The sequence below is a fragment of the Maniola jurtina genome, chromosome 1 (assembly GCF_905333055.1).
Source record: "Maniola jurtina chromosome 1, ilManJurt1.1, whole genome shotgun sequence".
NCBI classification, from domain to species: Eukaryota; Metazoa; Arthropoda; class Insecta; order Lepidoptera; family Nymphalidae; genus Maniola; species Maniola jurtina.
This window is the reverse complement of record NC_060029.1, coordinates 15,416,138-15,433,390: the sequence shown is the minus strand read 5'-3', so window position 1 is coordinate 15,433,390 and position 17,253 is coordinate 15,416,138. Positions and strand designations below refer to the sequence as shown.

General features: G+C 38.2%; 1 protein-coding gene across 7 annotated transcripts in view; it reads right to left on the bottom strand.

Annotated features, from left to right (window-relative positions):
- LOC123866471 (zinc finger protein ush) overlaps positions 1 to 17,253 on the bottom strand; it is a 240,163-nt gene that overhangs the window by 22,392 nt on the left and 200,518 nt on the right. For 3 of the 7 annotated variants that reach the window (XM_045908087.1, XM_045908096.1, XM_045908078.1), the window contains exon 2: positions 7,988 to 8,045. The exons of the other annotated variants lie outside the window; for them this stretch is intronic. In XM_045908087.1, coding sequence (XP_045764043.1) covers positions 7,988 to 8,018 — 31 coding nt within the window. In that variant the 5' untranslated portion in view covers positions 8,019 to 8,045. The remainder of the gene's footprint in view (positions 1 to 7,987; positions 8,046 to 17,253) is intronic. 7 annotated transcript variants of the gene reach the window in all.

Sequence of the window (17,253 nt, the reverse complement as noted above, 5' to 3'; positions counted from 1 at the left end):
ATTTTTGTTTTAATATAAATAGATGGGCGTGTTTAATGACTAGTGAAAGATAATTTTAGTTTTGTATAACTTTTATCGTAATAGCATAATAAAAAAAACTCTTAGTAGTCATACAAAACGTTGTAATTTATTTAAGTAACTAGTTTATATTACAGACACACACACACGCATGCACACATACTTTTTTTTTTATTCACTATAGGTAAGCGCTTGACCACAATCACACCTGATGGAAAGTGATAATGTGGTCTAAGATGGGACGCGTTTACCTAAAAGGTGCCTATTCACTCTTGTTTTAAAGATACCCGGACCGGTACTTGACCGGTTTTCATCAAAAAATCCGCAGTACAAATGAACTTTTACTTTGGCTTTGACTTGTCATTCGTATAGTGTGTAAACAAAGAGGTATTCGTAGAGAATAACATAGGTTAGCTTTATCAGTAACATGGCATGCTGTATGTTAATCGCTGCAACAGCTACGAACCATTAAGAAGATAAACTTATGAATAATTGATTTCCGTGGGTACTTTGGCACATACGATCAGTGTAACGTTTTACATCTCATTATATGTTAATTGCAATGTTATTGAAGAACTATGGTCTCCTGCAGTCTGCACCTATCTACCTATATCAGTAACTTTTATTTTAACTAAACCAGAGTGATCGAGAGTGAGGAAGCTCTTTTTACGAGGAGTTTAAGTTTTAAAATTACACTTTATACTTTGACTTAAGATATTTCACACCTTTGTTGCCTGTTATCTCCCAAGGCCTCTACGATCTAAATTTCATAGTCGCTGATTTCCTCCCTGTGTTGGGCACAATAGGTAGGTACGCAGAGAAACTTTCAGCTTTTATGAAATAACGAAGGTCGAGCCCGCGCGGGCTCTTAGTCTAATATCTAATCGTTTCATAGCCTACATATTTTGAGGTCTGCCAGTGTAGGTAAGTGAAGCCTCGAGAGTTACAAGTTTGAAGTTTTATAACTGTCGTGAATCTACTTCGTGATTTGACACTTTGCGTTATCGTGTTTATTATATTTTATTAACCGACAGTTTCAACAAGTGTAAATTAAAAATTTATAACACCCCCGACAAGTGAAGGTTACAGTAACTAGAAAAGAGCTGACAACTTTCAAACGGCTGAACCGATTTTCTTGGATTATAGCTAAGAACATTCTCGATCAAGCCACCTTTCAAACAAAAAAAACTAAATTAAAATCGGTTCATTAGTTTAGGCGCTACGGTGCCACAGACAGATACACAGATACACAGACACACAGATACACAGATACCTACACACGTCAAACTTATAACACCCCTCTTTTTGGGTCGGGGGTTAAAAAAAGGAGGAGATTCTCAATACATCGGAATCTTTTGGGAAACTTTACTAAAATTAGTTATTTGAAAAGTTTTTGGGACCTCCTTGATTTTCTGGGATAAAAAGTGCAAGGACAGTGCAGACTGCAGACACACTGCAGGGTGCGCGTAGGGGCCGCGTTACTACCGTCGCACCTTGTCTTCGCAAGGCTCACAGATAACCCACGTCTTCTTTTCCGATCCCCTTATACTATAAGTTCCCTCATATTATGCAGCATGCGCTTTGCATACAATGCGCGTCGTTACGCTGACGCACGCGCGGTGACGCGTCGACGCGATACACATCACATCTCTGCCTCTTCTATCATACACATAAAGGCCTGCGCAGACGAGGGAGCCTTGTCCGCGGAGGACAAAAGTGCGTCAACTTTTACTACTGTTTTGTTGAAATTCACATACAAGTTAACCCCTGCCTGCAACTTCACCTGGTAGTAAGTGATGATGCAGTCTAACATGGAAGCGGTATGGCTATTTTTATTAAAGCCATACTCCTTACGGTACGATGCTGTGTATTTCTACACAGCATCGTACCGGAACGCTACAGCGCTAGGTGGCACGGCTTTGCCGATAGGGTGGTAACTGGCTACGGTCAAAGCCTCCCACCTGACGAGACCAGAGGAAAATAAATTGTAAAATTCCAAATTTCCCTTGCCGGGAATCGAACCCGGGCCGTCCCACTGATAAGACTACAGCGCTAACCATTGTGCCAGGGAGGTCATCATTATGGGTCTGTGCATCGCCGTACCCACTATTAAGTCCACCGTGTGTTATTTTGGTCCTCCGCGGACAATTTATAGTCGCTCGTCTGCGCCGGCCCTTAATAGCCGCTTTGAACAGTTTCCATTGCTCGTCATTCGTTTTGTTTGTCCAAACCTTTAATGTCACAAACAAAACAAGCAGTCAATAAAGATCCTAAACATTTCACAATCTCCCTACTTAACACCAAAATGGCTTAATAAATTAAATAACTCCGACCACGGCGGGCGGATTTGGGTACCCATATTTTTCTTTACAAACTTTCACGATCGCCTATTATAAGACCTTATAAGTCCCATTGTGGCGATAGCCTGTAGCTCAAACTGATCCTCTCCCAAACAAACCTTATAAAACACCACAATAGATTTTAGACTCTAAATATACAATTATTGAGTTCATTATAGATTGTATTGCAATGACTTATATGACATTCTGTCAAGTAAATCGTAGTTTACTTTTCGTCGTATGTTACAGCAATGCTTCCAAGCGAAATGTTACTTTATTTATTAACTGTTAAGGTCAAAATTTAGTGAGTAAAAGACAGTATAATGGTACGAAGGCAATGATTTTTTAACGCAAGTAAGGAAATGCTTTCAAGCGAAATGAAACCTTATTTTATATAACTTAGAGCAGAAAATTGGTTGTGGTTGGTTGAGGTTAAGTCAGTATGGAAGGATAAAGGCAGTGGCGCTATCGGAATCACCTTAATGATGCCTCGATGGCGGATAGCCATTGTGCTGGATGTAAATTTGTAGCCGTCGGCGCGGGTAATGATGTGAGAACACGAGATGCCGATACGATGGGATGCTGGGTACAGACTCGTGCTCTTTCGGCTTTCTTCGGGGTTTTTTTGGGATGTTTTGCACCACATTGTCTTTTCGGATGTCATGTCATAAGTTTTGGATTGTTTTGACTTGTGGTTTTTGCTTTTGATTTGTTTGCCATGAAAATAAAATTATTGTGGACATCATGGATGTTTGACTAACAGTTCTTCGCTTATCTAAGTATCTTTGGCGCAGTGGTGACCGCTGTGATCTTATTAGTGTTTGGTCCAGGGTTCGATTCCCGCAGGGGAAATTTAGAATTTTATAATTTCTGAATTTTCACTGGTCTGGGTCTGGTGGGAGGCCTCGGCCGTGGCTAGTTACCACCCTTCCGACAAAGCCGTGCCGCCAAGCGGTTTAGCGTCCCAGTGCGTTGCCGTGTAGAAACCAAAGGGGTATGGGTTTAATAAAAACTGACACAGCCCTTATTCCAGATTAGCCCGCTTCTATCTTAGACTGCATCATCACTTACCACCACGTGAGATTGCAGTCAAGGGCTTGTATCTGAGAAACAATATTCCGAATCGGCAGTAAGTAGAGTCTAATGATATTTGTTCAATGATTATTTCTTAATGACGTCCAATTCACGTATTTAATTTCCGAAACAAGATGATGAGAAGAGTATCCATTAAATCAAATGCAAATGTGAAGCCTACAATGCCAGCTAAACAATCGAAACGCGATTATCTCGATACGAATCCGACATCGATCGCGAAACAATAACAAGATGACGAAAACCGAAACAATTGGGCTATTCGCGGCGAGATAAACTCGGACAACGCAAAAATACACAGAGGGCTTAGTATGAGATTTTACATCTTACGTTGATAGTAAGTTGATCTCTGATCTGAAACAGTCTGGCACAAGAAAACCGCTACATTGCCGAGTGCCTAGTCTGTGGAAGTAACCACAGCATCGTGATGATAAAGTCCTCTGAGAGGACACCTATAAAAGCCCCTTAAAAATATTAGAAAAAAGTCCTCTGATGAGGAAACTCAAAGGACTTAATCTCTATTAGTCCTAAAGTAGTAACATAGTTGCTATGTAAGTACTTTTACTAAATAGTAAAACATCACATCACACTAATATTATAAAGGCGAAAGTTTGTTTGTATGTGTGTCACGCAAAAACTACTGGACTGATTTGGCTGAAATTTGGAATGGAGATAGATAATATCCAGGATTAGCTACTTTTTATCCCGGAAAATCAAAGAGTTCCCACGGGATTTCAAAAAACCTAAATCCACGCGGACGAAGTCGCGGGCATCATCTAGTAATATTATAATATTATGGATCTAAGAATTAAGACGAATAAACAAATTGAAATTCGACAACGTCAAAGTAAAACGGACCTAAAACCCCTTAATTTGTCGTCAAAAATGTAATTTTTATGTACCTACCACCTATTTTAATTTAGCAACGTTTCCTTGTTGTTTGTATGTACAAACTTGAGCCTTAAAATGAGGTAATAAATACATTCCATTTTACTTAAACGCTTCAATCTTTTGACGCTAGAGTTCTATCATCGCTGGCGAGACGTACAATCTCGTACTAAGGACACAGATAATACGAGCATACTATCGCATCAGAAAACAATGGACACGGTCTCATTAGCCGATACGCGCCACAGACTACCAATTTCAGTGTCACAAGTTTTACGCTGAGAACTATAGAGCATACTTTGACTTTGCTCAGACTTAGGTTGAAATCTACAGAACGCACTTTGATTTTGCTTAGACTTAAGTTTCAGTTAAAACGAGACAGATTTATGCCAGCGATATAACGCTGTCTCGTTTTAACAGTGTCTTAACAGGGCTCTCTCCGTCACTCGTTTCATACAATCGTAGTTCCAATTTCATTTGAATATTAAGCAACCACAGTCAATGAAATTTTGCAGACATATTCTAGTAACTAATATCTGTGTCTGTGGTGTTTTAGATTTTTCTAAAAGTATGTAGTTTTAAAATTACAGGGACTCAAAGATTTGTATGAAAATTTTTAAGACCGCGTAACTTTAAAACCGAATATTTTAACAGAAATCTGGAAAACCACAGACACAGATATTAGTTTCTAGAATATGTCTGCAGAATTTTATGGACTTTGGTTGCTTAATATTCAAATGAAATTGGAACTACGATTGTATGAAACGAGTGACGGAGAGAGCCCTCTTAAGTTTCAGCAAAGTAAATTGCGCTCTGTAGATCTCAGCCTTAGAGTTAAAGCGAGACATATTTATTTCTCTTTACTCTGTCTCGTTTTAATTGTAAGTAAGGTGTCAGTAAAGTTAAAGTACACTCTATAGATCTCAGCCTGGAATCCTAAAATAACTTCACCTAATTTAAATACGTTCTCTGCACTTCGTTTAACTCGAATCCTATCAACATAAAACGAGTAATCTTTAAACCAAAGCCACTTAACAACTTGTTCCTTAACAGAGCAAGGCGGGTTGAAGCCGCGTTTACAAATCGGCTACAAATCTCTGCACAGCTAGGCTTTCACGTAAATATCTTAGCACGCGTCGGCGACATCGCAGTTCGCAAATAAATACGCTCGTACACTTTGCCTCCACACGTCTTGTGGACCGTTTACATTTTATCTCAACGACTTCTTGAAGATTTTATTGCTTACATGCATATCACATGCTGCATGTTGCATCATACAGATTTGTCTGTTTCAGCGGATTATAGCAAACTAGACGATGCCCGCGACTTCGTCCGCGTGGATTTAAGATTTTTAAAAATCCCGTAGGAACTCTTTCATTTTCCGGGATAAAAAGTAGCCTTTGTCCTTCCCCGGGATGTAAGCTAACTCTGTACCAAATTTCATCAAAATCGGTTAAACTGTTGGGCCGTGAAAAGCTAGCAGACAAACAGACAGACTGACAGACATACATTCGCATTTATAATATTAGTAAGTAAGTATGGATTAAGCTTGTGGTTCCTTGTATATCATGGACTACCACAAAGTGCTTAAGTAACGCTTGATTCTATACAACGGAATACATGAAGATATCCAGAACGTAGGTATATCCTATCAACCTAACTCGGTCTAGAATTTGAAAGAAAAAAAATAGACAACACACGTCATCCCCGCACGGCCGGTGCAGATAAAATGTGACAGATGGCATTACCGTGGAGCGTAGTACTCGAGCTGTCTTCGCATTCGATTCGACTCGCGAATTCGCGATCGGCCGCGCGATACCACGCGAATGACAATAACCGGACAGGCCACCGATGTAGCCGCTGATATCGATGTGTGGCCACCCTTACTTTTTACTCGATTCATTCGATTATAGATTGTATTGTGTTATGAATAATGTGACCAGGTTTTTGATGGCTCGAAACGGGACAGTCCTTTTTTTTTGTTCGGTGACAAGTTAGCGCTAGACTGCGAGCTTGACATCCCACATGTAAGTGACCATGCAGTTTATCGGTTTTTACATGGCATCTATGGTTCAGTACATCGTACCAAGAACACTATTGTTTGGCCATACAGAAAAAGATACTATAGGTAATAGGTATACTATAATTACCTGAACGTTAATACGCTTGGCAAAGAAGGCACTATGCGATGGTTGGTACATGGGTGCAGGCAGTAAATATTGCACATCGAACTTTAGAAAGAGATTTCGGATACGTAGAGCGTCGTCTCTATCATACCTATGAAGCCGTTTGGTCGGTCTCGACGACAGAGACAATGCTCTTTGAAACCGTTATCTCTTTCTAAAGTTTAATTTACAATATTTTCTGCGGATTAACTGAAGGCAGCTAAAGCAATCCTGAAAAAGATGTACCTATATAAGTTTAAAGGCTCATAGGCAGGTGTACCTGTAAGCTTAAAGGCGCATAGAGCCGACTATAACTAAATGTACACCAATGAAATATAGACCTTATTGCTTGACGTTAAGATTTTAAACACAAGAACAACAGAGACTCGTGCCTTTTCGCTCATAATTCGTGCGTACAAAACATGGCAACAACTAATTGCAGACGAACGCTCGCTATGATTGGCTGAGATATTTTCGTGCCATTCGAAAACAAGATTTCTGCGCAGGTACATCGACGTGACTCATAAAAGTAGTAGTATTTATTGTATTAATGAGATTTTCATACTGAATTTTTTAGCCTCCGTCAATCTTCGAGGATATCTACACCGGGAGCTGTGATTCAAAAGTGGGGCAGTCCCACAAAAGGCAGATCATCTGGTCACATTAGTTATGAATCGATATTTATTTGGGTTGTCTTGTAAAACGTGTTTTTGCTCGCATTTTCATGTATTATGGTTAATATCGTGTCGCCGGCACCGCTTTGTCCATTAATGGTGCATTTCTTAAAGGCGACTAAGGCTGCCTTTCCACCAGCAAGGATGTGTTTTAAACTAACCAATAAAATTTCTTCATTTTTATGACTTAGCTCATTTTAGTTTTGGCGAGAAAAAGAATTGGGTTATTTTGTATGAGGTTTCAGTGAAGGGGTTTTTTTTTTAAATTAATGATGAAAGCGCAATAACCTAGACGAGGTATGGCGCTTCAGCTGTGCCGGTATAGTGGTAACTAGCACCGACTAAGGTATGGTTTCCACCAAAGCGGTGCGGAGAGGTGCGGAGTATTCAGTCGACAAATCAGATTTTTAAAGATGTCGTGATTTTCCCCCTTGGTCGATTGAACACATCTCTCCGCTTCGCTTGAATAGAAACCATAAACCCAGTAGATCAGAAGCAGTGTTAAAATTATACCTACATTTCGTTTCCAAAGTAATAGTAGGTACTCTGTGGTACTATACGAACTACGAACTACGGTGCTACGCATTGCTTCTTTTCATACTTATCTTATTGATCGTAGGTGCCAATCGCTACGTTTTCGTAGAAAGACATCGTCTCTCAGCTTAGCTTACCTCTCTTTCACCGCTATCCCTGGTGGAAAGGCAGCCTTAAAGGCGACTTAAAGGCTATTGGGAATTTAAAACGCGTTCTGTGGTCGTTAAGGATGTGTGTTCCGGACGTATGCCGGGTTGGCTCTTTGCATAAAATGTACCTGCATAAAATATTATCCTCGGAGTTCGCATATCGGAGACTCATGGCTGGACACTTACCTGGAAAGAGAAAATAAAATATGATTAATAGCGATAGTTGTCCTAAGTAAGTGATGCTTTGAGTATTTATCATAGAGTATGATGAACAAGTGTAAATTAAAAAATAACACCCCCGACAAGTGAAGGTTACAGTAACTAGAAAAGACCTGATAACTTGCAAACGGCTGAACCGATTTTCTTGGATTATAGCTAAGAACACTCTCGATCAAGCCACCTTTCAAACAAAAAAAAAAGTAAATTAAAATCGGTTCATTAGTTTAGGAGCTACGATGCCACAGACAGATACACAGATACACACGTCAAACTTATAACACCCCTTTTTTTGGGCCGGGGGTTAAAAATAGTCACAGTGGCACACAGTAGAGGCACTGTAGAGGCGAGGTTATGTGAGCCAGATCTTTATCAGGCGCACGCACGCCGCGCCCTGCGACACCCGTCTGTCAACGCCGTAGCAAGTTTTTTTGCTTTGAAGGTGAAAAAATGTATGTCAAAATTGCAAGTATCTATTGCATAAACACGACTTGCATAAATGACTAAAACCGGCCAGGTGCGAGTTGGACTCCCACACGAAGGGTTCCTGACCATCGTACAAGATATAACTAAACACTTTTATGTAGAACACTGGAAGTTCATAACGGACTGTGCCATCTATATGTGGTCTAGTAATTTTTTTTTGTGATTGAATTTGTGGTTACATCACAAAAAAATGTGTTCATGAACAAATAATTAGTATTTTCAATTTACTAAGTTAGATAACTATACCACGTGGGGTATCATATGAAAGGACTTTACTTGTATATTCTAAAACAGATTTTTATTTATTTTTATCCATAATAGTTTTTGATTTGTCGTGCAAAACGTCGGAAAAAATACCCTAGTACGGAACCCTCGGTGCGCAAGTCTGACTCGCACTTGACCGGTTTTCTTGGAAAGTTTTGCTATCACAATAATTTACACCGACCGTGAAAAATTGCAATGAAAAATTACGAAAATTTGTCAAGCGAGTGCGAAAAGTTACACTATTCTTTTTTTCTAGGGGTAGCACTTTCAAGATCAATGCTTTTTTAAAATAAAAATACTATGAAAATATTGGAAACTATTAAGCATACACCAAACAGCGAACAGTCGATTTCAAGTTTCGTTTAGTCGTAAATAAGTTGGTTGGAAGAGGAAGGTGGAGGACCGTGTTTGGTGGCGCGCTCTTGGAAAGGCCTATGTGCAGCAGTGGACGCATACAGGCTGATAGATGGATGGATGGATTCTTCAAGCTTTGAGTCAGAGAGGATAATCCTACCTTATATGTAATTTCAAAATTGCATTGGTTATTCATAAGCAAATCCTCCGTATGTAAATCACAATTTTTTGGAAAATTCACTGTAACAAAATTCAGACGAACCGAGATAAATCTGCAATGAAAAACAATGTTCGAAAATTTGTCAACGTGTGCTCTATGTAATAAAATATGAGTGACGAATTTCATCTAAAAACTCTTCTGCCTCAATTTTTATTCGAATTCCCATGATCATATCAGTAGACATAACTATTATTATGTACCTGTGTAAAATATAGTCACATAGGTTTGCCTATGGTTAATCTATCATAAAAAGCATCTATCATCGAAAAGTGTAATATGTAAAAGAATGGATTTGAAACGCTTCAGCAATGCGCGGAAATGAAATAGCTACATAATAAAATTATATGCATGGCTTGGTAAATTATATAATTATTATTATTTAAATTTTTTGAAAGAAGCCACCGCAGAGTAGGTTCTTACTTTGCTCGTTTCTATCAGTAGGAAGGGCATTCCGAACCAGTGACGATTCGAAAGAACTTTTTAAAGTTCTAAAGAGTTCTATTTGAACTGGTTACATATATCTCATTGAGCCTCGATAGCTCAACGGTTGAGGTGCGGACTGAATTCCGATTCAAACCCGGTCGGCGGTTCAAACCCCAGCCGTTGCACTATTGTCGTACCCACTCCTGGCACAAGCTTAATTGGAGAGGAAGTCATGATAAGCATGGCTAATATTCTTTTAAAAAAGAAACAAAAAACTCATGACCTGTTCAGAGATACTTTTGAAATACCACCTATGTCAAATTAATAGGTATCTACAAATATAGTATGCTGATTACAGGATGTACAGGAAACTATAATTAGTTATCAGGCAAATCATCTCTAAGCAACCTAACATTGTTTATCTTACTCCTTCGTAACCGACGACGAAACAGCTCAAATGGTCTACTTATGATAATAAGGCACATACCTTTAGTTTCGGATCACGCAATATCTATTGTTTATTTCCCTATTTCTGAATATTTTGACAGCGTGATATTAATTTGGGTTTTAGGTTAAATTCTTGAGTTTCAATTGGCCAACTAGAAATCTTTTAATTATGCCCAAAATTTCGGTTTACAGCATACAGTTTCGATCACTTGCAGTATTGCAATACATTAGGTATGGTTTTTAATGAACTTCAAGCATTTTGGAGGTCGTTTTACATTCACGTTATTTGTCTACCTGTTGAGAAATATGGGATGATTTTTAACCAATTAAGTGCAACATGATCCGTACATTTTCTCTAAAACATACCTCTCATTTGTAAGGTTATTTTTAAAAATTGATTTGAGTTGTCAAAAATAATATAAAATTATTAATTTACCTAATGCAGGTAGTTTGATAAAATCGATATTTGGCTCATTCGATGTCATACAATCTGTTGCTAGGAGGCCAACAAGATTGAACTTGCATAAATACGGGTGTTTCGAAGGTTTTAGTTCAGTCTCCTTCTGAGATTCGGAGCGATATCGCATATTTTCGGTATTTGGGTTGTGAACTGGATAATTAGATGTTGTGATAGCAATCACGCTCTAATTAAATTATTTATTTTGGCATTAGTTTTATTGGCGTCACTCAGAAAAGCAGGTATTATTTAAATATTTTTATCGAATTATTGGAATGTCCTCTCCAAAACCAACACAAAAAAAAACACAAGTTTAATGTGCAAGGTTATCCGAGAGTTTTAATCTAAACAAACTAATGCCAAAATAAATTATTTAATTAGAGCGTGATTGCTATCACAACATCTAATTATCCAGTTCACAACCCAAATACCGAAAATATGCGATATCGCTCCGAATCTCAGAAGGAGACTGAACTAAAACCTTCGAAACACCCGTATTTATGCAAGTTCAATCTTGTTGGCCTCCTAGCAACAGATTGTATGACATCGAATGAGCCAAATATCGATTTTATCAAACTACCTGCATTAGGTGAACTAATAATTTTATATTATTTTTGACAACTCAAATCAATTTTTAAAAATAACCTTACAGTTCGGCCGTCCTGAATTTAACACGCCCTCGTGTTTCTAAATAATCTTGTCATGTCAGTCGCGGGCTTCCTTGCCCTAAGTCAAATCCAAATCATGGGCTATCCTGCCCTCCGTCAAATCATTAAAACCTACCCCTGAACTGCCGAACTCTCAGTTTTAATATCAAGTCAACAATAAATCCAAACGACTAACTTCTCATTCGATGTATACAAAATCTGAACCACTCATTGCAAATTACTTTCCAATTCACAAAAGACTAAATTATTAAAAAAAAACTAAAAATTTTAATCACCAAATCAAACTCAATAAAAATTTTAATCAAATGTGGGTTGTTTACAAAAAGATACCAAAGCGAAATTAAGACAACGTGAGACACGTCCCGCTTCTGAATTATTGGCGTCACTCAGAAAAGCAGGTATTATTTAAATATTTTTATCGAATTATTGGAATGTCCTCTCCAAAACCAACACAAAAAAAAACACAAGTTTAATGTGCAAGGTTATCCGAGAGTTTTAATCTAAACAAACTAATGCCAAAATAAATTATTTAATTAGAGCGTGATTGCTATCACAACATCTAATTATCCAGTTCACAACCCAAATACCGAAAATATGCGATATCGCTCCGAATCTCAGAAGGAGACTGAACTAAAACCTTCGAAACACCCGTATTTATGCAAGTTCAATCTTGTTGGCCTCCTAGCAACAGATTGTATGACATCGAATGAGCCAAATATCGATTTTATCAAACTACCTGCATTAGGTGAACTAATAATTTTATATTATTTTTGACAACTCAAATCAATTTTTAAAAATAACCTTACAGTTTGTTTAGATTAAAACTCTCGGATAACCTTACACATTAAACTTGTGTTTTTTTGTGTTGGTTTTGGAGAGGACATTCCAATAATTCGATAAAAATATTTAAATAATACCTGCTTTTCTGAGTGACGCCAATAATTCAGAAGCGGGACGTGTCTCACGTTGTCTTAATTTCGCTTTGGTATCTTTTTGTAAACAACCCACATTCGATTAAAATTTTTATTGAGTTTGATTTGGTGATTAAAATTTTTAGTTTTTTTTAATAATTTAGTCTTTTGTGAATTGGAAAGTAATTTGCAATGAGTGGTTCAGATTTTGTATACATCGAATGAGAAGTTAGTCGTTTGGATTTATTGTTGACTTGATATTAAAACTGAGAGTTCGGCAGTTCAAGGGTAGGTTTTAATGATTTGACGGAGGGCAGGATAGCCCATGATTTGGATTTGACTTAGGGCAAGGAAGCCCGCGACTGACATGACAAGATTGATTAGAAACACGAGGACGTGTTAAATTCAGGACGGCCGAACTGTAAGGTTATTTTTAAAAATTGATTTGAGTTGTCAAAAATAATATAAAATTATTAATTTACCTAATGCAGGTAGTTTGATAAAATCGATATTTGGCTCATTCGATGTCATACAATCTGTTGCTAGGAGGCCAACAAGATTGAACTTGCATAAATACGGGTGTTTCGAAGGTTTTAGTTCAGTCTCCTTCTGAGATTCGGAGCGATATCGCATATTTTCGGTATTTGGGTTGTGAACTGGATAATTAGATGTTGTGATAGCAATCACGCTCTAATTAAATTATTTATTTTGGCATTAGTTTGTTTAGATTAAAACTCTCGGATAACCTTACACATTAAACTTGTGTTTTTTTGTGTTGGTTTTGGAGAGGACATTCCAATAATTCGATAAAAATATTTAAATAATACCTGCTTTTCTGAGTGACGCCAATACATTGTAAAAACCTAGTTTAAAATTAACTCTAACGCTCTTTTGAAAACGAAAAAGTAAAAATGCGTATTATGGACCTAGCAAATACGACCTTCTTCAGCTCACAATTCAAGGGAAAATAACCGGCAGAAGATTTACTGGCCGAAGAAGAACATCTTGGCTCAAGAATTTACGCCAATGGTACGGGAACAGTACCCGACTTTCTGCGCATCAGCGTTCAGGGTGCAGTTAGCCCTAATGATTGCCAACCTTCTCCCATAGGAGACGGTACTACAAGAAGAAGAAGAAGAAGACGAAAAAGAAGAAGAAGAAGAATATTCTTTTGAAACACCTGGCTGGCTGTGTAACGTGTATTTGCCCCTATGAGAGTACAAAACAGAATAACAGTTTCGCTTCTATTCCTGGATATGTCACGGCTTTTTAAAAATATAATATTTCATTTTCTTTACTTTATTACCAGACATGAAGCGTTAAAAGTATTTCATAACTCTGACGTTTAGATACGGCGATGTTTATCAAATGCTTATCCAAAAAATGTGTTGTCAAAGGTGGCGTATAAAGTGCGTACTAGCACGCACCACATGTTGCGTGCATAGATCGCAGATAACAAAAGCCTGCTGTCACGCTAATTTCACCTAACCTATGCCTAACCTGTAGTTTTTCAACAATGAAATATTTAGAGAACTGTCTCAGGACTCGGTAGGTGGTAAACTATAGTTTGTGCTAGCATTTCATGTGGGCTAGATTGAGGCGCGCTTGCCTAGAAAATGGCCTACGGGTCTTGTGGAGTCGTCTCTTGGTCTAATCTAATATCAATTAGGCTGTACTGTCTTACTACTGGGCAAATGCCTCTAATTTTTAACCGACTTCAAAAAAAGGAAGAAGTTCTCAATTCGTCGGAATCATTTTTTTATGTATGTTCCCCGATTACCTACTCAAAGACGCCTAGACCGATTTGCTTTTTTTTTATTTTGTTTGAAAGAGTATACTTTGCAGGTGGTCCCATACAAGCGAAAATTGTACGTCTATGGTCCCATATAATAAATTTGATGAAGAACTGATGAATAACTTCGGAGATGGAGAACAGAACTCCTCAACGGATAGGAGTAAATTGCTCGCAATCAGTGTAATATAGCTTATATGTATGTATGAAGTCGGGCGAGCTTCACACTTGGATTTCTAGTTTCTTTTATTATTATGCTCCCTCGACTTCATACATACATTACACGTGTAGAAACAAAAAATATTTTTTACTTTTTTAGCGCTTGTGGTTTTTGAAGGCGGTTTTTTTTCTTTTGATTTTTTTTTTATTCCAACACTTTCTATTCTGTGCCATCTGACATAATGCACAGTCCCATGTAAGTAAAGTGGCTGCTGCCAAGTGCCAACGTAGGCTAGATATTCGTGTTCAACGTACGAACGTTCTGGAACCTTACCTAGCAGAATTTCTTACGCGTTCTGCTAGTTTTAATCCATATAGAGCTGGGTTCCATTTTTTGGCAAACCTTGAGCTTGCACTTTTGAGGACCAAGGACCAAGTCTGAGCACCATTTATGTGAGACTTGGTAGAATGCATAATATTATGTCTATGACCGTTTCTTGGTGGGGTACGTCTATAGGCTGGTTACATTTTGCACACTAAAAATATTCCACTCTACAAATGAATGACTCTGAGGTTTTCCATTATTTTTTTCTTTACATAGTTGAAACAATGAAATGACGTAGATTAGGCGCAGCGCACACCCAAACCTCGCCCAGAAATGTCGTGCTAGATTAAATTATTATCATATCGTAAATTAGATCAAACTGAAATTTGTGTGTAGGTAGGTTATGTGCTACACATGAAATGTTGATTACCTACTTATTACAAAATTAAAATTACTTGCAATGTCATAATTTATCTCTAAAATCTGATGGAGGGCACATTAATTTAATCTAAAGCTCAAAGATCTTCTGGAGTACTAAAGTCGAAACAGCTTCTTTTAGTTTTAACGACTCAGCTAGAGCCTCGTCCTTTTATAATCACCGGAAGTCTTCGGCTTCGCGTCGTCCTTCCAATATTAATCGGCTGTAAATAATTGCTTTATTTTCGGCCTGGAGAGTAATGCCACAGTATATTAGGAGATACTTCGACCGTTCGACGCCTTTGATCTCTTGGTAAATGATCACAACGACTATGTCACGACTCTGCCACACACCTGAAGGTCCCGGAATTACTAAGGCCGTCTCGGATCGCTCCCTTATCGCACGATTTCTCTAGCTTCTAGGCTTCGTTGAACCTCTGGTAGGTATAATAACATAGTATCCTTACTCTGTGGCAATGTACTATTATAACTGCTCAATATTAGGGTGTGTTATATATTATAGCACGTCGGCGCTGCGCCAGCGGTATGACAGTGGCCTTAGCAGTAAATTAAGACTTGCCAGATAGCGCACATAAATCCGGCGTATCGCTCAATAGCCGATCGATGCTCGCTCCACATCCCGATACTGCGCTGTTACGTACTAGATGTAGATACTAATCGCTAACTAGAGAATGGGGTACCTACCTTCTAGTACATATAATACTACTAAGTACTAATACCATGGGATATATGGAATAGTTTGTAGTTACTATGTTACTATACTCTATCCACGGAAAGAAGTTAGCATAGCGCTCTCTCTGTTACGTAATCCCAGACAAATGAGAGAGATAAAAATCTTGGTAGGCGTTAACCATTGCGTGGACCTTTTGCAACCACCTATTTAAAAAAAACCGGCCAGTGCGAGCCAGAGTCGCGCACCGAGGGTTCCGTACTCGGGTATTTTTTAGACATTTAGCACGATACATCAAAAACTATTTATTATGCACAAAAATAAATAAAAATCTATTTGGCATGAACAGGTAATTATTATTAGTTCATGAACACATTTTAATTTTTTTGTGATGTTACCACAAATTCAAGAGTTTCGGATTTTTTCCTTTACTGTTGTTATAAGACCTACCTACCTGCCAGATTTCATGATTCTAGGTTAACGGTAAGTACCCTATAGGTTTTCTTGACAGACACGACGGACTGACGGAGAGACAGACAGACAAACAACAAAGTGATCCTATAAGGGTTCCGTTTTTCCTTTTAAACTCGGAACCCTAAAAATGAATATGCCGGACTACTAGGTACTTAGGCCAAGATCTTCAAAACCGTTTCGTTTAATACCGGTTTAGCAGATAGGCCGTGGAAAGCTAGCAGACAAACAGACTTTTACATTTACAATATTAAATTAGTACCTATGGAAGTGTAGATTAGTGTAAAGGGGTCACGACCCTAGTAATAACGAATACGCTGCAAAGAGATCCAATTATCTATTTATAAAGTATAACGCGTGCGTTGTTTATCCCGTTCGGGATATCTCAAGAACTTACGATAGTGGAACTAAAAGCTCTAATCTCTCTATCTGGGCATCTGGCTACACGTGCTCCGATAAAGATGCGGTTTGCGTACACTACCTACCTACCTACTGCATACCTATAACCTAGCTACAATGTATCACAATGTATGTATTAATCCGGTCAAATTAAACCAAAAAACCGGCCAAGTGCGAGTCAGACTCGCGCACTGACGGTTCCGTACTCGGGTATTTTTCCAACCGGACGGACGGACGGACAGACAGACAGACAACAAAGTGATCCTATAAGGGTTCCGTTTTTCCTTTCGAGGTACGGACCTAATAAGAGTGAAGCTACATAAAACAACAAGCTGAAAATTGGTGAAATCGTTCAAATTCTACTCCAATCGTTCAAATATTTCGAATTGACCGGACTATATGTTTCGTAGAAATTTTATATTGTTTTTATTTTTAAACAGTTTCTTTACAAAACTTTAGTAACAAAGCGTTCTGACGTAGAATTATTATAATTTCATACATTCTACAGTACAGTGAAGTACAGACAGCAACGACGTGGGTGCAACTGATAACCATCTAGGCATTGTCGACGCGCCTAGGGTCCTTAGCCATAGGGTTACCACACGAAAATATAAAAATTGTAAAAAGTAAAGGTTTAGAGCGGATTTTTCAATAGCCAAGTAATGTTTAACCGGACGTTTTGGCAGTTTTAAAT